The following is a 24666-nucleotide window of genomic DNA, read 5'->3' as shown; positions in this document are numbered from 1 at the left end:
GAGTAAATTAGAGTTAAGTCGAAAGGCCAATAACAAAGAGAACTACAGAAGCGTGGAGAAACATGCGGTGATGTGAGATCAGGTAAGCTCTGAGATGATGGAGGGGCAGTGAGGTGGAGAGAAGTTCTTGGTGGCAGAATTGACACATGCGAAAGCTCTAGGGCTAACACTGGTAGGACTGAATGAAAGGGTGGGAAGATTAGTATGAAGAGCTGATGGAAAAAGCTGTCCAAAAGAAGAAGCAGGAGATCTTATCTGTTCTGCACATGCTGGAGAGCTGAGACTAACGGTGCTTTTGTTGGCTTTTCCTAAAGAGACTGAGGTCACCCATTTTCTTACACAAAAGCATCTAGCTTTGGGTGCAGAGGAGGTAATCTGGCATCTGGGAAGGGTGTTCTGTTATCAAAGGTGAGTTACTTGGTGAGCACCTGACCTGTGGGTAATAGCCATGGTCCTGATATTCCTACCTGAGATTTTCTAGGCCTGGTCTACACTGCGGGGGGGCGGGGGTTGTCTAGCTAGGATACGCAACTTCAGCTATGAGAATAGCGTATCTGAAGTTGACGTATCTTAGATTGAATTAAAATTACTTACTTCGCATCCTTGCAGCGCACCGCAGCTCCCCCATCGACTTTGCTTCTGCCTCTCGCTGAGCTGGAGTTTAGCAGTTGACGGGAGAGTGATCGGGGATCGATTTATCGCATCTACACTATACACGATAAATTGATCCCTGTTAGATGGATCACTACCTGCCGATCCGGTGGGTAGTGTAGATGTACCCTAAATGCGTTGAGTTCTATCTTACTGCCGAGAAGCAGAGATTGGCTCCAGACTTTCAAACACTTATGCAAGTAAATAGTCACGTGGAATTGGAATTTGTCAGGTTAATCATGGGTGCTAGTGTTTGCATGGGAATGTGACTTGTGGCGTAGAGTTGATGTTGCATCCCATCCAACCACACCATTGTGACCATTTTGCATGACTGCTTTCCAAGGGTTTGTCTATGCTGATGAATTCCTTTGCCTCAAGAAGCATTTGGAGATTCCTGCCTCTGTGGTACTTAGTCATTCTTCCAAATAGATGCATTCTTTTTGAGAGGCTGGGTGGCCCAGTGGGTAGTGCACTGCACTGGGAGTCAGGAGACCTGGCTCTGACATGGACCTGCTCTGTGACCTTAGGCCAATCACTTCACCTCAGTGACTGTTTTCTCCTCCAACCCTTTGTCTGTCTTGTCTATTTCAGTTTAAGCTCTTCAGGGGAGTGATGGGCTAAGTACCCAGCACTGAGCACAAGGTGGTGGAATCTCCATCACTGACCATCTTTAAACCAAGAATGGCTGTTTTTCTAAAAGCTCTGCTCTGGGAATTATGGTGGGGGCAGTTCTCTGGCCTGTGCTATGCAGGAGGTCAGACTAGATGATTACAGTGGCCCTTCTGGCCTTGGAGGCTGTGGGTAGTGGACGGGGTCTCTATGCAGCGAACAGCAGAGGCTAACAGAGGGAGTTTGCCTGGGATCTGTCCGTGAGGAGGTACGCTAAGTGCTGCATCAGGGGGGCTGTGTTAGTGAGTATCTGAGTGTCTGTTGCAGGAGACAGTTCTAGACTGTTCTCAGTGGTACCCGATGACAGAACAAGGAGTAATGATCTCAAGTTGCAGTGGGGGAGGTTTAGGTTGGATATTAGGAGATACTTTTTCACTCAGAGAGTGGTGAAGCCCTGGAATGGGTTACCTAGGGAGGTGGTGGAATCTCCTTCCTTAGAGGTTTTTAAGATCAGGCTTGACAAAGCCCTGGCTGGGATGATTTAGTTGGGAATTGGTCCTGCTTTGAGCAGGGGGTTGGACTAGATGACCTCCTGAGGTCCCTTCGAACCCTGATATTCTATGATTCTGTGTGTTATTGTGGCACAAATATTAAACCATTATTCCTGGTCATTGCAGCCATGTGTGCTCAGGTGACTCAGCCTTCTGTTGGGGAATGTGGTCTGTGCCTTTGCTGTGGATCAAATGGTCATGATGGAGGATGCGGGGAGCTTATAATTTTCCTGCAGAGCTGCTGCCAAACTGAATAATTTTAAACGGTTCCCAGACCCTGTGGGGGCTTGTCTGGGTGGGGAAATTGACTAGAATAGCTATTCCAGAGTGGCACCTTACTAGTGTGGATGCTATTCCGGAATAACTTTATTCTGGAATAATTATTATGTTCACAAAATGCACTAATATTCCATAACAAAGTCACTGTTATTCCGGAATAGTGTGTCCACACAGGGAGCTATTCCAGAGTATTTGGCAGTTGCTTTTGGGGGCATGTCTACACTACAAAATTGTGTCAATCTAACGTACATCGGCATACAGCCACCGCAGTTATTAAATCACTTGTGTGTGCGCACATTTGGCTTCTTGTGTTGAGAGTGCGGGTCCATGCTAGGAGTGCTGGTATCGATTGTATTGTCAGTTTGGGGCATTGTGGGATGGCTCCTAAAAGCCAGTAACAATTGATATAAGCAATGCCGTGTCTATACTGACACAGGATCGACCTCATTACATCGACCGTGACTCTGTGCGGCTCAGGGAGGTGGTGTTACTAAATCAGCAGAGGGGCCAGTTACATCGACAGGAGCCAAATTTAAGTGAAGGCACTTCCAAAGCTAGGTAATACAAGGCAGCTGTGTAGACCAGGCCTCAGCTGATTTTCCCCATGTTGGCTAGACCATAGACTCTTGTTTGCTGTCCAGCCTGTTGCTGAATGCTTCGATATACAGGCAGGTGCCGAATAGCACAGGGACTGAATGCATAATCAAAAATGGGAGGTGAGATTTGTTTTTAAATGTACAGGTTTTTAATAGTGCTGCTTTACCTGTGACAGTTCAATATTTTTGCATATGGATAAACATTGAGGATACATCCCTTTGTTCCAGGAGGCTGGCAAACAGGCTTTGGAATCACATATATAACAAAACACACAGGCTTGAGAGGTCAGAGAAAGGCAAAAAATACCAGAGCTGAGGTCTTCAAGGCAATCTTGGTGTCACATTATCTTAGTAACATTCTGGGGGTGGGAGTAGGGAATGGTGGCAGGGGAATGCTTTGTTTTGAGAGGTAATTCTGCACCTCTAAGAGCCCAGTGGGTGATGGTGTTAGCCCAGAATAGCTGCTGTATTCTCTTGAATTCCCATGGTGGGGAGTGATCGCTCCAGTGTCCATGCAAGGGTGTAAACTTGTGGGCTCTAAAATGTTCCGTGGTTGATCTCGTCCCCCAGAGGAGCTTTTGGAAAGTTTGCGGGAAAATCCCTGCATTTTTTTGGCAGGGGAGAAGTGCACTTCCTATTGTAAACCAACCTGAACAACTGTGTTAGTGCTGTGTGTTTCAAATGACAAAACCCCAGCAAATGCATGAGGAAGACTGCAGCAGCAGTACTGGCTCCATCAGGTCACACAGATATACTATTTCCTGTCCATCTCTTTAAATCGGTGGGTAATACTAGACTGTGTTATGTCATGAAACAAAGACATCAAAATTGTGCTGGGACCTTAAATCTTGCAGTATATGTGGGGGTGGGTTGACTATGTAGTGCATGTGTACACATACACTCTCTGCTCTTTGTGGCATACCCTGAAATGTTGCTGTGTTTGGTTGGGTCCATATCGTGCCCCCACCTTATGATACGCTCCTGCTGCCACTGCCGATAATCTCCTTCTGATCTCTTCATTGTTGCAATTTGGGCAGGCAAAATTCTCTGCCTAGGCCTGAGAATTTAACTCCAGCACATTTGCATGACTGATTGGATTTGTCTCGCTTCTATGGTGACATTGTTTCTACGGAAAATTAATGGATTCTCACATTATATTTTTAATGGCCAAAACCCTCTCTCTTTCCCCTCTGAGAGCCCGGGGATAAGTTCGTAAACAGCTCAGATTAGCTATCGCCTGCATACAGCTCTCGTTTGTGTCCTGCACGTTGCCTGTCAATAGAATCCTCAAGCCAGGCAGGAACATTTTTTTCTGTTTGTTGGATGAGTAATAATGAATAAAATGATCCTGTGTTTGCTCTTAGTGCCTGTCGCTTGAATGCATGTAACACATCGTGAGCCACCCTGTTTCATGTGTGTTGAGTGGCAAACCCACCAACCTTCCCAAAGTTTGCTTGAAATGGGGCCCAAGCTCACGACCTATAGCAAAGTTTCAGGGCTGAGATTTTCATTTGTTACCCTGCCTGGGATGAGGCACATTTAATTCAGCAGTGAAAGTTTCCTGCTAACCTGGGGCCAGATCTAAGTGCCAATGTTAAGACTAATAGATTCCAAGGCCAGAAGAGACCATTGTGATCATCTAGTCTGACCTCCTGTGGAACGCAGGCTAGAGACCTGTCCCACAATAATTTCTAAAGCAGAGTTTTTTTTTGAAACACGTCTAATCTTGATTCTAAAATTGTCAGTGATGGAGAATCCACCACCATTTGGTAAATTGTTCTCATGGTTAATTACTCTCACCGTTAAAAATTCATGCTTTATTGACCATCTCAATTTGTCTAACTTCAACTTTCAGCCACTGGATCGTCTTAACCCTTTCCTTGCTAGCTTGAAGAGGCCATTATAAAATATTTATTTCCCATATAGATACTTGGGAATTATAACCAAGTCACCCTTTCTCCTCCTCTTTTTGTTAAGCTACATAGATCAAGCTCTTTGAGTCTCTCACTGTGAGGCAGGTTTTCTAATCCTTTCATAATTCTTGTGGCTCTTCTCTGAACCCTCTCCAATAAACTGAAGCTCTGTGGCAAGAGAGTTCTAGGGTTTGGCCATAGCTTGTGTGACAGACCCAAACCAGTGGGGTACAGGAGTCTGGTAGAGGGCAAATATACTGGTCACTGGATGAGTAGTTTTCTGTTCCCTGAGTGACCAGAGCAGGGGCTGTACTAGAGTAATCAGGAACCTGCTAGAACCAATTAAGGCAGACAGGCTGATTAGAACACCTGCAGCCAATCAAGGCAGGCTAATCAGGGAACCTGGGTTTAAAAAGGAGCTCACTGCAGTCAGGTGGGAAGGAGCCAGAGGAGAGGAAGTGCATGTGAGGAGCTGGGAGCAAGAGGCGCAAGGAGCTGAGAGTGAGAGGGTGTGCTGCTGGAGGACTATGAAGTACAAGCGTTACCAGACACCGGGAGAAGTTCCTGTGGTGAGGATAAAGAAGGTATTTGGAGGAGGCCATGGGGAAGTAGCCCAGGGAGCCATAGCTGTCATGCAGCTGTTGCAGGAGGCACTATAGACAGCTGCAATCCACCGGGCCCTGGCTGGAACCCGGAGTAGAGGGCAGCCCCAGGTTCCCCCGAAACCTCCCAACTCCTAATCAGACACAGGAGGAGTTGACCCAGACTGTGGGGAAGATCACTGAGGTGAGCAAATCTGCCAATAAGCGCAGGACCCACCAAGGTAGAAGAGGAACTTTGTCACACTTGTCACAATTTTCCTAAAGAAACCCAAGAGCACGAAAGCCATACACTTCAATAAGCAGCCCCAGGAGCTTGACTTCTGGGTAACGAGAAGAGAATTCTAAGCCACCAACTCCCCCGCCTCTATGTTAATTTGCTTATTGTCTTTAAAACTTTCTCCTGCCATGTCTCAGGCCCTTTACCTCACTGAGGAATAAGCCCCTAGCCTGTGTTAAGGCATTTTAGCTAGCTGAGTGGAAAAAGTGGCTTGGATTGTCCCCTTCCACAGGATGGGAGCAGAAGATCTAGAAAACGTAGCAAGCTTCAGTGCCTTGGCAATTGTTTCCAGGTAGAAAGGAGGGGTTCTGGTTCAATTCTCTGCTCTTCCCACAGACTTCCCAGGTGACCTTGAGCAAATCACTTAGTCTCTCTGTGCCTCAGTTGCCCATCTGTACAATGGAGATAATACCCCTGCCCTGCCCCACAGGGGTGTTGTGATATACAGAAGACTGTGGGGTGTGCAGATCTTATGGGAACCATACAAATATCTCAAAAAACTCCTGATGGTTGACCCACAGATGTATCCTGGGTGTGTCGGAGAGGTGTATTGAGCAGCTGGTCTCTCAGTCCCCCATCCTGTCCCCTAAACCTGAAAACAGTACCCAGGATGTATCAGAATAGGGTGTTCCATGGTCTTGGGGGACGATTGAGAGTCTGCCAACCACTTCCCTGGATTCAGCAGACTTTCCTCTTCTCTTCTCAAAGCAGCAGCACAGGGCATGATCCAGGTCCAATGTCCAACTTAAGAGGCACTGATTCTGCACTGTATCTCTTAAGTGGCTCTGGTGAACTTATTGGACCTTTTTAAAGGGAAGGAAATAAATCCCTCATTAAGGCAGAGACTGATGGTGAGCAATCTCCGGCTCCAAGGCATGTTTCTGAGGAATTGGAAGTAGGGCTTCAGTCTGGAATGACTCATTGATCCCTATCTATATGGTGTCTGTGATACCCCTTGCTGGGCAGAGAGACCAGGAAGTGTCTACAGTCTGGTCCCATGGGGCCTTGGGGTGGCGACCCTGTCAAATACAGTCCTATGGACCTTCTGATAATGCTTTTCAAGAACAGCTACTATGTACGGTACCTTGCCAAGATTTTCAGACATGACTAGAGATTTTCTGAGCACAATGAGAGACACTTAAGTGAGTCTGGTGTTTTTTAGAGGGTGACTGCTCAGCACTTTCTGCAAATGAAGTTCTTTTCCAAGGGCTCTCAGCGTGCTCACCCCAGATCACTTCTGAAAAGGTTGGCTGTTACATGGATACTCATTGCAGCGTGTACATGTGCAAATTCTGCTCTTTATTGGATTCCCATGGGCAAGGCTGAACAGAATTTAGCCCAGTTACTTGGTTCGTTCTGCGACTTGTCAGTGAATTACTGTATCATTCTCTTAGCAATAACACACCTGAGCTTGTTCTGTTGCTGTGTGGAAGTGTCGTACCTTCCCCTCTAACACAGGTTTAGTAAGTAGGCTGTATGTACCTGCCCCAAAGAGATTGCTTGGGTAACCTACCTCCAGTAAATATGAGCCTTTGTCTCCCTCTAGAGGCTGGGTGAGCCAGCTCTTGCTTTGCTTAACAGAACTGGGTCTCTTTTTATGTTATGATATGTCTACACAGCAACTAGGCACCTGTAGCTAGCCCATGTCAGCTGACACAGGCTAGTGGGGCTTGGGCTGTCGGGTGGGAGGGTTCCAGAGCCCGGGCTCCAGCCTGATCCCAGAAGTCGACACAGCAATGAAACAGCCCTGCAGCTGGAACCTTGCAAGCCCGAGTTGGCTGGCATGGAACAGCTGTGGATTTTTCTTTACTGTGTAGGTAGACCCTTACTTCACACAAGAGAGGTTTTAGATCCATAGGTCCCGGGTTCAATCCCTGCTGTTGACGACTTACCCAGAGCCGTCACATAGAATCATAGACTTTAAGGTCAGAAGGGACCATTGTGATCATGAAGTATGACCTCCTGCACAATGCAGGCCACAGAATCTCACTCACCCATTCCTGTATCAAACTTGTGTCTGAGCCACTGAAGTCCTCAAATCATGGTTTAAAGACTTCAAGGTGCAGAGAACCTTCCAGCAAGTGACCTGTGCCCCACGCTGCAGAGGAAGGCGAAAATCTCCCAGGGCTTCTGCCAATGTGGCCTGGAGGAAAATTCCTTCCTGACCCCAAATATGGCGATCAGCTAAACTCTAGGCATGTGGGAAAACTCACCAGCCAGACACCCAGGAAAGAATTCTCTGTAGTAACTCAGATACCACCTCATTTAACATCCCATCTCAAGCTCTTGGGCATATTTACTGCTAGTAGTGAAAGACAAATTAATTGCCAAAATTAGGCTATCCCATCATACCATCCCCTCCATAAACTTATCAAGCTTAGTCTTGAAGCCAGATAAGTTTTTCGCCCCCACTACTCCCCTTGGAAGGCTGTTCCAGAACTTCACTCCTCTGATGGTTAGAACCTTCATCTAATTTCAAAACTAAAGTCTAAACTTCCTGATAGCCAGTTTATATCCATTTGTTCTTGTGTCCACATTGGTACTGAACTTAAATAATTCCTCTCCCTCCCTGGTATTTATTCCTCTGATATATTTATAGAGAGCAATCATATCTCCCCACAGCCTGCTTGTGGTTAGGCTAAACAAGCCAAGCTCTTTGAGTCTGCTTTCATATGACAGGTTTTACATTCCTTGAATCATCCTAGTAGCCCTTCTCTGAACCTATTCCAGTTTGAATTCATCCTTCTTAAACATGGGAGACCAGAACTGCATACAGTATTCCAGATAAGGTCTCACCAGTGCCTTGTATAACTGTACTAACATCTCCTTATCTCTACTGGCAATACCTCGCCTAATGCATCCCAGGACCACATTAGCTTTTTTCACAGCTATATCACATTCACGGCTCATAGCCATCCTGTGATCAACCAGTACTCCGAGGTCCTTCTCCTCCTCTGTTACTTCCAACTGATGCCTCCCCAGCTTATAATAATAGTTCTTGTTATTAATCCCTAAATGCAAGACCTTGCACTTTTCACTATTAAATTTCATCCTATTACTATTATTCCAGTTTACAAGGTCATCCAGATCTTCCTGCAAATAGTGTGCTTCCGCTGCATCTTATTACTACGTTTAATTAGATGGGCCATGACAAGTGAGGGTGGGCGGGAAGCTACAGGAATAGGATCACTTGGTTACTCGGTTTACACACCTGTATGTACTGTTGGTTCTGTTAGTAGAAGATATTGAAGGTACAGAGATAAATCGGGTGACATTAGTGACTTGCTCACTGGAGGGCAATGAGAAGGAGCAAGTGTCTGATCTTTGCCTTTGCCTTTTGTCATCAAAGAACACTCAGAAAAGCTGTTTGCAGTGTTGTTGTAGCAGCGTTCTCCCAGGTGACAAGGTGGGTGAGATACTATCTTTTATTGGGCCAGCTTTTATTAGGGAGAGAGACAGGCTTTCGAGCCACACAAAATTATAGAGGAAACCTGCACAACATCTACAGAAGACAAGCCTGGGAGGTAAAAGTCATAACTTTGCTAAACAGTAAAAATCATGGACTGAATAAAAATGCTGGATTTATGGTTTTTTACAACGATCTGTAATCCACTAACCTCCCCCACACAATAACTGCAAAGATGTGGTAATGGGCCACTTCACCTTGAATGGTCTCTTACAATATGTGTTTACTTATGCTGAACAATCTGTTCCACCTTGTGTTTAGCTGTGACGCTGAGTATGTTTCCCAGATTTGAAGAAGAGCTCTGGGTAAACTTCTCTGTCATCAACAGAAGTTGGTCCAATAAAAGATATTACCTCCCCCACCTTGTTATTCAGAAAAGTCAGTCTTCATGTGGTTGTCCCTTAGAGCACTGAATTACATTAGCAGAGAACAAATGCCATATAGTGAAGGGCCACAAATCAGGCAGGGGTGGGGGCGAGGAGGAAGGAAGGCTGTAAACCAGGAAATCGATTTCATGTACCGGGTGTTTTTGCAGCAATATCATTCTTCCCTCAAATTGCTAAAGGAAAAATTAATTAAAATTATATTGAGCGGCAGAAGTGATGAAGGGTGCCTGATGGGGCTTGTGGAATGATTGTCCGTAATTAATTGGCAAATACATCCTTGGCTTTAATTGCCCAGAACATGCCGTCTTCCGGTCTTAAAGGGCAGTCAAAGGGATGCAGTATTTCACGAGTCACCGCATCCATCCTTCCGGTGAGCAGAGTAGTGAGTAAAGAGCTTTGAATGTAAATCTCCAGCTTTCTTGGGGGAAAAGGCATTGTGAAGACTAAGTGGGGAGTTAGGAAGGGTATTGCCTCTTTGTCTAATAACAATCTTGTATTTATTTATGGTGCATCTCACGTAGATGGTTCCCAAAGGCCTCTTATCTTTGATCTTCAGCTGGCTTCCGTTCCCATAGTATCTGAGCACCTCACAGTCTTTAGTATCTCTCTCCTGGGAGGTAGGCGAGTGCTGTTATGCTTATTGTATGGGTGGGGAGCCCAGAACAGAACCCAGAACTTCTAAGTCCCAACCCAGTGCGCTATCCACTGGACTCTCATTTAACTTTCATAATGTCATGTTGTTTCTGAAGAAAGCTCCCTTGACTTTTTGAGGTAAATCAGAGAATAGCGGTGGGAGGCTTGACTGGGACGTAGGAAACTTTCATTTCCAGCTCTGCTGATGACTTTCTGGGAGACCTTGGGCAAATCCCCTCAGTGTGCCTGTTTCCTTGTCTATAAAATGGGGTGTATGATGCTGATCTTGTTTGCAAAGCACTCTGAGATCCACTGATGAAAAAGCACTGTGTAGGAGCTAGGTGGCCCAGAAGCTTGGTGTGCCTCCTAAGACAGTTTCAAAGGCTGTGACTCACAAGAGGCGTTTCAGAGCTGTGCACATCCTGCCTGTTGTGGTGTGTGAGATGTTGTGTAACCTTCTCTATCCACCTGGGGCAGGATTGGAACCTGCCTGGAGTTTCTCTCTGAGATTTAGTTCAAAAGGAAGGGAAACATGTAAACAGAAGTGCAGACCGAACTGCCAGATTGTGTCCAGTTTCTGTGTCTCTTTCCACCCTCCCCACCTTTGGGTTTTGCCCTCAAAGTTCCATCTCAGGTTCTGGGTCAGTACGTTTGTGGCTGGCTTGGAATGGAGATTCACACCCATCTCCTCCACAAGCAGTTTTTCCAGCTTGCTAATTGGTTATTTATATTTAGACATAAATGCCTCACTATGCAGCTGGGAATTTATGCACAGCATCTGTATAATGGGAAAGTGCTGGCTCCTGCCCAGCAGCCTCTGGGGATGCAACCCTGGAGGTTTTGTTTCTCTATTGAAATCAATAAGAAATGAATGAATATGCCTGAGATTGCAGGAACCAGAAGATCTACAGCAGGCGGAGGCTTTAGATTAATTGGCTGCAGCAGCATTGGTAATACGGGCGCAGTGGTGGTATGTGGCTTTCGTTTGCTGTGCCTTATTATAGTGATGGATGGCAGGGCCTGACTCTGGAATACTGCAGAAAAGAACATTTTAAAGTCACCTGATGCTAGGCCAGCACTAAATGTTCCAAAGATCAAGTGTAATTACCTAGGCCAGGAGGGGAACAAAGTAACGTGAGCTTAATGCAAATTCTAGTCTTCACATTTCTTAGTTTGGGTAGGTTAGAATAAGTGATGATTTAGATGGTTACAGTATAATTTGTTTAACCATCATAAATCCTAAAGGGGGCACCTCTTGTCAAAAAATTGGCTTTGAAGGAGGTTTTCACGTCTTTCTGGAATCACTGTCAACTACTGTGTGGCATTTAACTGCATGTAACTTAGACAGCAGGCTAACCCCATATACAAACAGTGTCCCTGCACCTACAGACTGAGAGTGCCCGCTGCAAGACTCATGGCCCCATGTAGTACAAGAGGTGAGACCTGTAGTCTGATCAAGGTTGGGTGTTTGAAGGAAAATATTGTCACCTGTGGACCCATTAAGTCAATGCAATCAAACACAGCTTCATTTTCTATAATCCTTTAAATGCAAACTGCTTCCCTGAATGCTAAGGGGTCGCACATGGAGAGATGTGCATGTATGGAGGGATGGAGACATTTTCAGTTTGATCCAGGGCCTGGGTTTTACCTTTCATCCATAAGATGCCGAGCTTTCCAAATCAGCGTAAACTGTTGACTTAGGATATGCCATGAAGATAGCAGTAGGGAGGGATCAATTTAAATATACACTTTGGGATGTCGATGGTACTTTCATCCCAAAGTCCTTTAAAACTCCCTGCATGCACTGCTGGTTTGATGGAGGCTGGCAATCAGCACACTGTCCGACAGTGAAGGGGAAAGGATGTTTTGGCCAAGGAGGCCAGGTCAAAATCCTTGCTCTTACGAAAGACACCACTGAGCGTTGAATGCTCACCCAGGACAGAGGAGTCCTTGGTTCTGAAAAGTAAGTAAGTTGCATACACTCGGAAGAATGAAACAGTGAGTTAACCCAGTTGCGATCTGAGCCTGTGATTATTGGACATTCAGTATTCTAAACCGGATGCTTAAACCATTGAGCCATCCCACTTCACTTAGGGCTTGTCTGCACAATCAGACCACTGCAAGCTGGGTGTGAATCTAGCCTGCAATAGCCTGTTGTGGATTAGAAGTCCATGTGTACTTGTCTGACGCTCATTGACTGTTCGTTAGAGCACCTTGATCTAGTCCTAGCTCAAGGGGCTTTAACGAACTGTTAGCAGACACAAATCAGCAGGGTGCTCATGGACGGTTACAACACAACAAGCTAGTGTGGGCTGAATTCACACCCTAGGTTGCCACTGTCTAATTGTTTGAAGATAAGCCCTGAACTTTGAGCTGTCAAGGTGTGGACATACTGACAAAGAAGCCACAGTGCGGGTATTCAGTCATTGGAGTCCATAGGGGGAGCTGCTTTCCTGAGTACAATATGGGCTCTCTGCACTCTCTAAACCCTTCTAGATTTGCTCACCACACACTGGAATGGATTATGTTGTTGGCTGAACTGGAGTCACGGCGATACATAAGAATCCTCCTTCCTTTTCATGTCTGTAAAGATTAAGAGGCAGCAAGCAGCAGGAAAGTTCTGAATATTAAAAAGGCCTGGATCTTTATTTTGCTAACCTAATGATGGCAGACAATATAATCCATGCTACTGAATAGCGCTGTTCTCAGCTAAAATAACACAGCATTCAGCCAGGGGAGAGCATGTATTGTTTCTTAAAGTGGGTCATTGTATATCCTCAGATGTCTCATTGCAGCATTGGACGAACCCAGGCGTGAGAGGCTCGTTCATTAACGCATTGTCATCTTTCACAAAAGTGTTTTATCGAGTGCCAACTGAATGAATGCTAATTCCTGCCTGATCCTGTGGGGATAATATAAACAGCTTCCCAGTAGGGGGCGTTGTAGTAGGATTATGTATAAGAATTTAGAGATCTACACATTCGGAAGTGCATGATGAGAGAGCACAGTCTATGTGGGAAAGGAATAATGCCTGAATGTAGCATTCTCTTTGCTCCCTCTCTCTATGCTTGAATGCTGAACAGCCGTGCTGTGCCCCCACCACATCCAGTCATCTCAGAGGGAGTTGAGGAAGCTCAGGGCCTGGCCTGTTGGCTCCAAAGTACTCATTTGGTGTCCTCCTTTTTCACCAGGTTTCTTGGGTCGTTTGCTGACTTATTGTTGGGCTTCATTCTTCCTGCCTGCACAGTGATTGCTTTATATTGAAGAGTGCTTTTTGGTTTTTTTAACCAGGGGAATTTTTCAGCTGGGTGCTTTGGTTCAGTGAGTGACCAACACACTCGTGACACATGGAAGCCCTTGGCAAATGGCTGTCTTAGTTGCTGATTTATTTTTAAAAATGCAAGAGGATTAGCCCTAGTGAAAGATAGAGACAGCCCTGAAAATGTATGTTCTCTACATGTACATAGTATTAAGAGCTGTGTAATGGGGAAGCCCATTGCTGGGCACCGCACTAACTTGATTGTTATAACAATGTTATATTATGTGCCAGTCGATGGCACTCTTTATATTGACCATGTACAGACACCCTCATATGCAGGGTCATTTTTTATATAAACCCTTGTAACAAACACAGCAGGGGTAGTGTAGGCAGTGGCACGGCAATCTTTGCTTGCACTGTTCTGCTCTGGGGGCCACCACCTCTAGGAATGTGAGATGAGTTCAAAGTGTGTCTTTGTTTTTTTGCCATGTATTTGAAGTTTGGGGGAGTGGGGGTTGTATTGGCGGTGCGCATGACTGACTTTTAATTGACAGGTGCACAATATAAATCTGTGTGTATTGGGGGAAATTAATGCTGAAAAATTCACTGCAATTAAATCCTGCTCTCATTATCTCCTTTAGAGAGGAATGACCTGTTTCTGCCAAAGAAATGGCATTGGAATGTATATCAATAATAACCACCTAGTTTTTATGGCGCTTTTGTCACTAGGTCTCAAAGCGCTTATGTATTGTTATCCCCATGTTACAGATGGGGACACTGATATGCCCAAGGTCACACAGCAGTTCAGTGGCAGAGCCAGGAATAGATTCCAAAGCCGCAAGAGGCCATTGCGATCACCTTATCTGACCTCCTGTGTAACACAGACCATATCTTGAGTCTCACTCCAGTGCTCTATTCGCTAAGCCGCAATGTTTTGAATGAGGAACATGCTTCAGCTGTGAGATGCTGAAACTCTCAAGAGGCAGCATGCTCTGGTGCACACAGCATTGCCCTGGCATTTGAGACCTGGGTTCTATTCCTGATCTTTTCTGGAACAGAGGAACTGGCAATCTTTTCATTTCCCTGTGCCTCTGGTGCCCTCTCTAACTCAGTCTTGTCTATTGAGATTGTAATTTCTTGAGGCAGGAACTGTCTCCTACTATGTGTTGAGACAATGCTAGTGCAATAGAGCCCTGATGTCAACTGGGGTTACAGGCACTTCTGTAATACAAATTAATAAAGCCCCAGTCTCAGTTGGGGCTTCTGTGTGTTGCTGAAATACATCGACAAGGCAAGAGCTAGGTGAAATAGTTGTAGTGAATGATTTGCTTGGCGGATTTAGTGCTTTCTTTCAGTTCATGAATTATGTGGGAAAAGACTTTGATCTTCATCAGTTTGTTACTTTGAACCTGTATGAGCTCATGGGGTTGTTCGCAAAGCAAGCACTCCACATGTTGTCTGCCTATGTGGCTCGTAGCGTGTGTGACTGGTTGCTTGAGTGACATTTAGTGTGTTTGCTCCCTGATTGAATGACTGAAACTTCTGTAAACTGCAGGAAGGAAATCTGAGGCGACAACTACACTAGAGAGCCTATAGTGGTGCAGCTGCTCTGCTGTAAGCTCTCTAGTGTAGCTGCTCTAAGCTGACAGGAGAGACCTCTTCTGTTGGCTTAATACTCCAGCCCCCAGGAGTGGCGGTAGCTATGTGGGAGGGAGGGAGATGCTCTCCTGCCAGTAAAGCGCTGTCCCCAGTGGCGCTTAGGTTGTTATATCGCTTGGAGGTGGCTAATTCACACTTCTGAGTGACATAACTTATGTCCACTTAAGTTGTTGTGTAGCCATAGTCTTTAAAGAGATTCCAAGATAGTTGCGCAAACACTTCTGCTTTGCAAAAAACGCTGTAACTATGAAGCTATATTTATTGTGAAGTGTCTGAATCTGACCTGTTTTTTTCTTTTTTCCAATTGTTTTTGGTGGTTTTTTTCGCTTTTTTGGAAACTTTCAGACTTTATCAAAATGTTTCCTCTACCCAAAACCTGCATCTAGGTAAATGAACAATTCTGTTAATGGTTCGGAAACAAAATTGAAATTTTTTTTTAAAAAAAGGCACGATTCTTCACAAAAAAAGAGGAAAAAATAGCTGTTGAAAATTTGTTGAGGAAAATTCATAAAAATTCCAACCTGCACTACTTAAAAAGCAAACTTTCTCACTCAAAACAGTTGCAGTAGAAAAGACCAACAGGAGAAACAGAAAGGGCTAGAGAGGTATGTTCTGTTAACTGATCACAGGGGCAGAGGAAGTGGAATGACAAGCTAGAAAAGCTGCTTGTTCTAATGATGTAGCTTGCAGCTGAAACTGGTTAAGAGCCATGCATGTTACTGTGGGTAAAGTATGGGATGTTAAGGAACTCGCATGGCATCACTGCTTGTGAGTGAAATTTATGGGGAAACAGCTCGCTTTTCCCCGACTAGGAGGATTTATTTTCATCTTCTGTCAGTGCAGCATCTCTGCAGCCTATGCCAGGTGTGATACTGCTATTGAGTGCTGCACAGAATGAAGATATGAATAAATGTGTAGAACAGTTTCAAACCGAGACCTCTACCAAAAAGGAAACTGCTCGAAAAGCTGGGAAGTAAAAGCTTAGCTATCTCATGTCATCTGGGTTAAACTGGAGCCCACATGAATTGACTGCAGGTTAGAAGTTGCCTTTTTTTTTTTTAACAAAAGCTAATCCATTGTTGCAATTAATGTTGTAGCCTGTACCTGTGTGTTATTTTGAGCCTGCTCTTGGCAAAAAGTCAGTTTGAAAGATGTGGGTTTATAAGCTTCTTTTAGTCTGCTGTTTAGTCTGAATTTCTTGGGAAATCTTCTTATTAAAGTTAAAGCAAGAATTTTTCGATGCTTTTGAGATGCTTCATACAACTCATGTGCTGACAGGTTTGGAACTTGTTTAAACCTCTTAGATAAAAGGACCTGGCCTGCACTCGGAGACAGCTCCCTGCAAATGCTTGAACAAACAGAAGAGCTCTTTGGTGGGTGATAACTGCTGGGTTACATATGGGAATTGAGCATCATTCAGGCTGAATAATGTGAGGAGATAACCGCTGACAGCAGAGGAGAAGTTGTAGCACAGTGTTTCCATTTGGGACCCCCAGTAAGGAAAGCTACTCAGCCACTGCTGAACTGTGATGGATATTGGCTTCCCCCACGGCACTCTGGGACCGCCGGTGGCTGGAAATAAAAGTTGGAGCAATTCTGCTTTTGTCACAGGCCATCTTTCAGAATCATGTCTGACTTCAGAGCAAAAACAAATTACTTCACTGGGGCTGGAGGAACTTCTGCGTGGGGATATGGAATAACATGGAAAATGCGACGGTGTTGTTATGTAAATCCATGGCCCGGCTTTGTCTTGAATCTCATGATTGGTGCTGATTTGCCTCCTCTAAGAGACAAAAGAAGACACAGCAGAAATAGGAAAGTTCTTGAGAAAGAGACGATGAAAATAATTGAAGCCATTAGGGGCCATTCATGTTTCGTGAAATTGGGGAGGAAGATAGGGTTGTTTGGTTGGAAAAGAGGAAGGAAGTAGAGTAGACGTGAATAAAATTGTGGTTCAGTGAATAGGGATTGGGAGTCAGAGGTCCTAGGTTCTGTTCTTAGCACTAACCCTGCTATGTGACTTTGGGCAAGACCTTAGCCTCAGTGTCCCCATCTGTAAAATGGGGATGTTACTTGTGTCCTTGGAGCTATATGGATGAAAAGTGCCCGTGTAAGGGGGGAGATATTAAAATAAAGAGTGGCATGGACTAGGCTCCCCTAGAGCTCATATAAACAAAGAAGGAGGGTGCTTGCTCTAATTGAAAGGAAATCTCAAGTAGATCAAAGAAAATTGTTTAAGGTTTTGAAGTAGAGCAGCAGAGTAAATTGAAACAAATACTAAGGACTGGCTAAGGAGAGGAGACATGGAGCACAAGGAATGTCTTTTTTTGTGGCATAAGAACTCCCCTGTGGAACTCTCTCTAACGAGGATATTGGACTGTTCCACATGATTTAGTGACACTCTGAAAAAGATGAACAATTTATATGAATCACAGCTTCTGCTAGTACAGTATCTAAGACACACGTTGCAAAAGCTAGATATCTTGCTTTCTTCATTTGTGCTGGGTAGAGATCCCAGCTGAGATTGAGGCTGTTCCGCTGTGGAAGGCGCTATACAAACATAGATCCTGATGGTCTTTATCGGGAGGCGCTTACAGTGTAAACAGGTAAGACCGAATTATTGGCGCCATTATGCAGGTGAGGAATGAATGTAGGGAAGGCATGGGACAAGGGGAAAGCAGCTTTGAGACCTTTGCCCATCATAGAGGAGCCTTTCCAGAAGGTGGCTATGGACATAATGGGACCTCTCAGTAAGACGACCCTGTCGTGGAAGAACTACATTTTGGTGGTGGTTGATTTTACCACCTGCTACCCCGAGGCAGTGCCCTTAGCTTCCATTGAAGCAGACACTGTGGCGGATGCGCTGCTGACCTTTTCAGCCGAGTGGGGTTCCCCAAGGAAGTCTTGAGTGACCAAGGGTCCAACTTCGTGTCGGCCCTGCTCCGGTGCTTGTGGGAGAAATGCAGGGTCCGGCACACCTGGGCCTCAGCGTATCACCCCCAGTCCAACGGGCTGGTGGAGAGGTTCAACGGAACACTAAAGATGATGCTGAAAACCTTTATGAACTAGCACCCGCAGGGACTGGAACAAGTACTTACCTCACCTGCTGTTTGTGTACAGGGAAGTACCCCAAGAGTCTACTGGGTTTTCACCTTTCGAACTGTTTTACAGCAGGTGGGTAAGGTGGCCCCTAGACCTGATGAGAGATGAATGGGAGGGGAAGGCCACCCCAATGGAGAGTCGATGGTGGAATATGTCCTGACCTTTGGAGAAAGACTGACTGAGCTTATGGGCCTGGCTAGGGAGAATCTGGCCAGAGCCCAGAGGAAGCAGAAAGTCTGGTATGACCTCATGGCACGGGCCCGTGCCTACGCCACCGGGGATTAGGTGATGGTTCTTATCCTCATGAGGAAAAACAAATTACAGGCTGCCTGGGAAGGTCCTTTCAAGGTTGTCAAGCAGCTAAATAAGGTAAACTTTGTGGCAGAGTTGTCTAACCAAGCACATCACTGCCACGTGTACCATGTCAATATGATGAAGCCATATTATGATGAGGTGGAATGTGGTGTTGGCCATGTGTGGACATTGGGAGGTGCAGGGAGATGACCCTTTAGTAGATCTATTCCCTGGGACAAGGTCTGGTCCCCACCCTGGAAACAATTCCCCTCTCTAATCGTCTGACCCCTGCCCAGCAAGCTGAGATCAGAAGGGTGCTGCATCTGTACCGACAGCTGTTTTCCAACCAGCCTGGATGCACTAATTTGACTGTCCACTGGGTGGAGACCCGATCGCATCCTCCTATAAGATGCTCCCCCTTCTGCGTCACAGGAAAAACTGCTCCTGACCTGGAACGAGAGGTCAGGGAGATGCTGGCTTTGGGGGTGATCCAGCTGTCTTCCAGCCCTTGGGCCTTGCCAGTGGTGCTGGTCCTCAAAAAGGACGGGTCTATCAGGTTCTGTGTGGATTATCAGAAGTTTAATGCCATCACTGTATCCGATGCCTACCCCATGCCCAGGCCTGATGAGCTCCTAGACAAGTTGGGAGGTACTCGATACCTTACCACCATGGATCTTGCAAAGGGCTACTTGCAAGTGCTACTGGATGCAGATGCCAGGCTATCAGCCTTCATCACCCCTCTTGGGCTCTAGGAGTTCCTGACCCTGTCTTTCGGCCTCAAGGGAGTGCCACGCCTTCCAGCGCCTGGTGGATCAGCTACTGAGGTGGATGGAGAGTTCTGCTGTGGCATATATTGACGACATCTGAGTCTTTAGCCAGACCTGGGAGGACCACGTGTCCCAGGTTAAATGAGTGCTGGACCGACTCCAGGAGGCTGGGTTGACCGTAAAAGCTGAGAAGTGCAAGGTGGGGATGGCTGAAATATCTTACCTGGGCCATCGGGTGAGAAGTGGCCGCCTAAAGCCGGAACCAGCCAAAGTAGAGGTGATCAGAGACTGGCCTGCTCCACAAACCAAAAAGCAGGTCCAAGCCTTTAGTGGGATGGTGGGGTACTATCAAAGGTTTGTGCCACACTTTAGCACCATAGCTGTCCCCATCACTGGGCTGTGCAAGAAGGGGAAGCCAGACAAGGTGGTCTGGATCGAGGAGTGCCAGGGGGCTCTCCCGGCACTGAAGGAGGCTCTGGTCAGTGGCCCAGTTCTGGCAAACCCAGACTTTGACAAGCCCTTTATGGTGTTCGCTGACACCTCAGACAAGGGACTGGGGGCGCTATTAATGCAGGAGGATGAAAAAGGGGAGAGACACCCCATTTTGTACCTGAGGAAAAAGTTGCTACCCTAGGAGCAAAACTACACAGCTATTGAGAAGGAATGCCTGGCCATGGTATGGGCCCTTAAGAAACTAGAGCCATATCTGTTTGGCGATACTTCACTGTGTACATGGACCACTCTCCCCTGACCTGGCTACACCAGATGAAAGGAGTCAATGCCAAGCTCCTGAGGTGGAGCCTGCTCCTGCCAGGATTATGATATGGATGTGGTCCATGTAAAAGGAAGTGCCAACATGGTAGTGGATGCTTTGTCCCAGAGAGGGGGCCTTGAACTTTTCCAGGTCACTGGTTAGAGTGACCCTCCTGAGTTCAGTTTCAAAGGTGGGGAGAGATGACAAAATAGGGAGCGGGGTGGATTGACCTGGGAATGCTGTCTATTTTTACTGGAACTGTCTGCGTGGGGGATGGGAGAGCTGGGGGCGACTTTAGGTGAAGGACGGTACCTGAGCCTGTAACCTGAGCCAGGAAGGGGGGGTGGGGCGAGTTAATACCTTTCCCCGAGAAAAAGGACAAAGGGAGAGGGGGAGAGAGACTGCTGGAGTGGTTTTTGGTTTCAGTTTTGGGCTGGCTGATAAGAGGCAGGGAACCCCAAGTCTGAGGTCTAAGACCCTTGCCCCCCAGAGGGACCTGGCTAAAGGGTCCTGGTTATACCTACAAGCCCTGCTTGGGACTGTTTTCCTGTTGTCTAATAAACCTTCTGTTTTACTGGCTGGCTGAGAGTCACGATGAATCACAGGAAGTGCGGGGTGCAGGGCCCTGACTCCCGCACACTCCGTGACACTGAGCAGTTTGGTTGCTGCCCTCTGCCCCCAGAAGTAGCCGTGTGCAAGTTTAAGGGTTTGGGGATGGAAGAGGCTATATAGATGGGAACCGCTACTGTTTGTTAATCAAGTAGAATCAGTCACACATTTCTGTGCCCTGTTGCATGATTTCTGTCCTCTTGTTCCTTGGCCATTCTGTTGGCTCAGGGAATTCTTTATTTTCAGCTGTGTGGCTTTTCCCCCTCCCCCTTACATTTTAAAGGGAGATTTAAAATATAAACACTGTAGCTGGGGGGAAATCCCTTACCCAAGTTAACACCTTATATTTAAAAAATGAAATTTTTTTGCTGTGCATCTTTCACTCATTCTAATGTTTGGGTCCTTTTTGCATTTCATGTGGTCTTGTCAGCAAAGCTGGAGTGGTCAGTTAAGAATGATGTTCTCTGGGCACTAGCAGAGTTTGGTTGTTTGTGTTTCCCATGCTGCAGGGAACCTTTTTCAATGATGCAAACACTTGCATTAAATTGACAATGGTAGTGGTGGTGGTAGTAATGGTGGTGGTGGGGGGAGAATCAAGCATTTATAGTAACAGTAAGTCAAGTTCACCCCTTGTATAACTTCTTGACTTTAGTGGAATTACAGCCAGGACGAATTTGCTTCATTTTCTTATTTAACCTTTTGTTTTATCATTAACATACACAAACTTCCATGCAACTACTAACAAATCTTATTCAAAACCTATATTCTCTTTAAAAAAGCTGTTTATGTTTGATCAACCTCTTCTGTGTGTTTCTTTCGTTGATGTTCCGAAAACGGTAACTGTACACCACAAAGTCATCTTGATCCTAATCTGGCTGTCATTTTTTTCCATGGAAAGGATTTCGTAGGATTTATTTCTCCATGTCACAAACGTTGAGGGATCTGTCCTGTTTTATTATTTTTATGGCACCTGTCTTAAACTCCAGGCTTTTAACAAAATTAAAACTCTCTAGAAATTGCAAGCCGGATCCAATTACAGAACTCCCACTACAGCGTCACTTTGCAGTATCTGGTGCAAGTTGTTAACACACAGTTCAAATCTAAATTTAAGCTGCGAACTGGCTGACATTTTCCCTTTTTAGCTGGGGGAAATGCTGGTTAATTACCCCAGTTGTAGAGTGAGATGTGGATAAAGGGCGAATTGTACCACTTAAGCCCCTGGTTTGGAGCCAGCAATAAAACAAAGGAGGGCATGAGGAATCCTAGCTATTCAGTTCCTTTGACTCCATTCTGGTTATTCAGCAAAAGTGGCTTAATTTAAACATTGTATCTGGCCTCTATTAGTCTGACGGTTCCAGCCCCATTTGAAAAGCTAGTGTCATTTATGACCTTTTCCCAGTCCCTGCCATCTTTCAGTCCGCAGGGGTAATTCTGGTTGCAATGTGGATCATATACAATCCTTTATAGAACTGACACTTGCCTTCCAAAACAGAGCTGAACTAACTGTAATTTATTTTGCCTTTGTCTCCAGCTGCCTTCTGGGGAGATATTGCTTTAGATGAAGAGGACTTGAAGCTGTTTCAGATAGACAGAACTATTGATTTAACAAAGCATTTGGATGAGAATACAAGACACACTACAGGTATGTGCAGAGCATATGAGAGACAATGCCTTATTTAAAAAGGCTTTATTGCAAGAGTAGATCTGAAGAAGCAGCCCCTCACTCTCATTTGCTAGGGATTGGTGTGATCCCGCAGCCATTGAAATGCATGGGCAGTCTTGCGGCTTATTCCAATCAGAGGAGGATTGGATTCCGCACCATTATGAAAGCTTGGTCAAGACTGAGCTTAGCTTTTGCACTTAAACTGAGATTCAGCCTCTTTCTCATGTATGAAAGCTAGAATATCCTCCCCAAATGGACAGCCCTTACTCGTAGAGTACAGAATGAATGTTCCGCAACACTTACAAGTAATCTGTTAATTAGTTTGAACTCAGTCATTTATAAAAATGGATCATTTGAGATTTAGCCCTCACAGACAAGTTTTTGTCCTCAATAATCTTAGTGGAATAATGTAGCTTCTTCACACTTTCCGTATAATTAAATCATTGTAGTCTTATGTGCAGAGGCTACCCTTGAAGTTTGGTTGTAATTCAGTTCAGTTAACAATTGTTGTTGTTTAACGCCAGTGCTCGTGGGTGGGTTGTCAGCAACGGGGATTGAACCTGGGACCTCTGGATCCTAATACATGAGCCTCCACCGCCTGAGCTAAAAATCTTTGCTCACTTACTAACTTTAGTCTATAAGGTGCCACAGGACTCTTTGTTGCTTTTACAGATCCAGACTAACAGGCTACCCCTCTGATACTTAGCTAACTTTGTAGCAGCTTGTAACCGTTAGGCAGCCTAGCCAGCACTAAAGGGGGAAAGGTTGCCACACTGAGTGGTCGCGGCTTATACTATGATTTTATATAAGACAACAGATGGGGCCAACTTGAATAGCTTACGTGGGTCAGAATTAGCTCAACCAGTCATCACTTTTGCTCTACAGCTAATGTGTGTGTCACGATACTGCTGGCTGGAATAAGTGAGTGGCACGAGGTGGGACTTATGTCAAGAATTCTCATTGGTAGGTGACTTGACCCCAACTCTCATTGCTCTTTACAGGTTCTGTGGCTGCATGCTGGCCTGGGCATCTGTGCTCAGAAGGTTCCCCAAAGGCATGTGGGAGAAATCCTTGAGCTCAGAGACTTGGGGAAAGGGTTCCCCAATTCCTATACCCAAGTCTCGTAAACACAATTCTTCTCCTTATCAGGCCCATGCACATCCCTGCTTTCCTCACATCCCTTTCTCCTGACGATGCTGCCCCCTCCACATTTTTAATGTGCCATTTCTCCTGTGTGCATGTCTCAATGCAGCAATTCCCCCAGCGAACCCTGCAGGAAGGTTGAAGTTGGACCATCTCATACAGCTGATGATTAGTTCCAGATCCATCTCTCTCCTTGTGTGGCCCTTATCGCTGTAGTCTCCAAATGTCTGCTTTTCTACAATGGGGGCACCTTGGCACTCCAGCATGAGCCTGGCTGTTTTCAGTCCTTACTGCTTGTGGGGAGCTCCGTGCCATTACAAGAGAGAGGTCACTCCTGGGGAAATTCTGCACCAAAAAATTAAAAATTCTGCACATAATATTTAAAAATTCTGCAAATTTTATTTGTCAAAATAACCCTATATAATTATGCCAGTTTCAATTATTTTGGTAAATTTATTTAAAAATACCTGTCAGCGAGTATGTCTGTGATGACACAGACACACACACAAATTCCCCCAGGAGTACAGAGTTAAAGAAACCCCTACAACAACCCAGGTCCTCCTTCTCTGCCCCCTCCAGTCCCCCGAGCCCAGCTGGGGCTGGGACAGACACTCCCTTCTACCCCCAGATCCCATCTGGGGAGAGGGGCAGACACTCCCCTCCCCCCCCAGAGCCCAGCCATGGCCCCCCCCAGCCCAGACACTCACAGCCCCTATCCCCAGAGCCAAGCTGTGCCCTCTACAGCCCACTCACACCTATTTCCCCCCCCCTCCCCCCCCCCCGAAAGCCCAGTTGCACTGAGTGGTGGAGGCAGAACATGCCTCTCCTCTACTCCCCCCCCCACTTCTGCCACCAACACACCTAGTTAGATTGTTAGGTGGGCACTTAGTACTGCAGCATAGTATCCATCTTGTCAATGTCCCTTTCCTTGTTCTCCTTATTACTCAACATGTTAACCTGAGGTTACTGATTGGTAGAAGAGCATTCCTGCTGTGAGGCATGACTGGGGGTTTGCCTGCAAAGCAAACCATTGTAAGTGGGGAACCTGGGCAGATGGCAAATAGATTTTGGAGGAAACGGTGAGGGCTCTGTTCTCCACAACCCCCTTTTTAAGCTGCTTGGGCCAGATGCTGCTAGGGTATTAGAGGAACAAAGCACATGTGGCAATTGGCTGTGCTAGTGTCTGGTTGTGGGCTTTTCTATTGATACTGTGCTGTTTGCATTTGATATTAAAAAAAAAGGGGGGGGGGAATGTGACAATAGTCACTGCAGCGAGTGGATGCTGATCCTGGCCAGGTGACAGGGATGTTGACCTTCTGTAACCGTCGTCTGTCATGTGGCAGGAGTACTGGTCTGTTGTGACTTTCAACTCATGTCAAGTGACTGGGGCCTGATAATAAAGACCAGTCTTATACCAGCACTGCTGTGTCCTGTTTGTTTATTACAAGAGGCA

At 45.9% G+C, this 24666-nt stretch overlaps 1 protein-coding gene across 2 annotated transcripts in view; it reads left to right on the top strand.

The window, feature by feature from the left end:
• Positions 1 to 24666, top strand: part of TLL2 (tolloid like 2) — a 202793-nt gene that overhangs the window by 31139 nt on the left and 146988 nt on the right. For both annotated transcript variants that reach the window (XM_030570612.1, XM_030570611.1), the window contains exon 2: positions 21939 to 22049. In XM_030570612.1, coding sequence (XP_030426472.1) covers positions 21939 to 22049 — 111 coding nt within the window. The remainder of the gene's footprint in view (positions 1 to 21938; positions 22050 to 24666) is intronic.

The sequence above is a fragment of the Gopherus evgoodei genome, chromosome 7 (genome assembly GCF_007399415.2).
Source record: "Gopherus evgoodei ecotype Sinaloan lineage chromosome 7, rGopEvg1_v1.p, whole genome shotgun sequence".
Taxonomy (NCBI): domain Eukaryota; kingdom Metazoa; phylum Chordata; order Testudines; family Testudinidae; genus Gopherus; species Gopherus evgoodei.
This window is presented reverse-complemented; position numbering and strand designations above follow the sequence as displayed.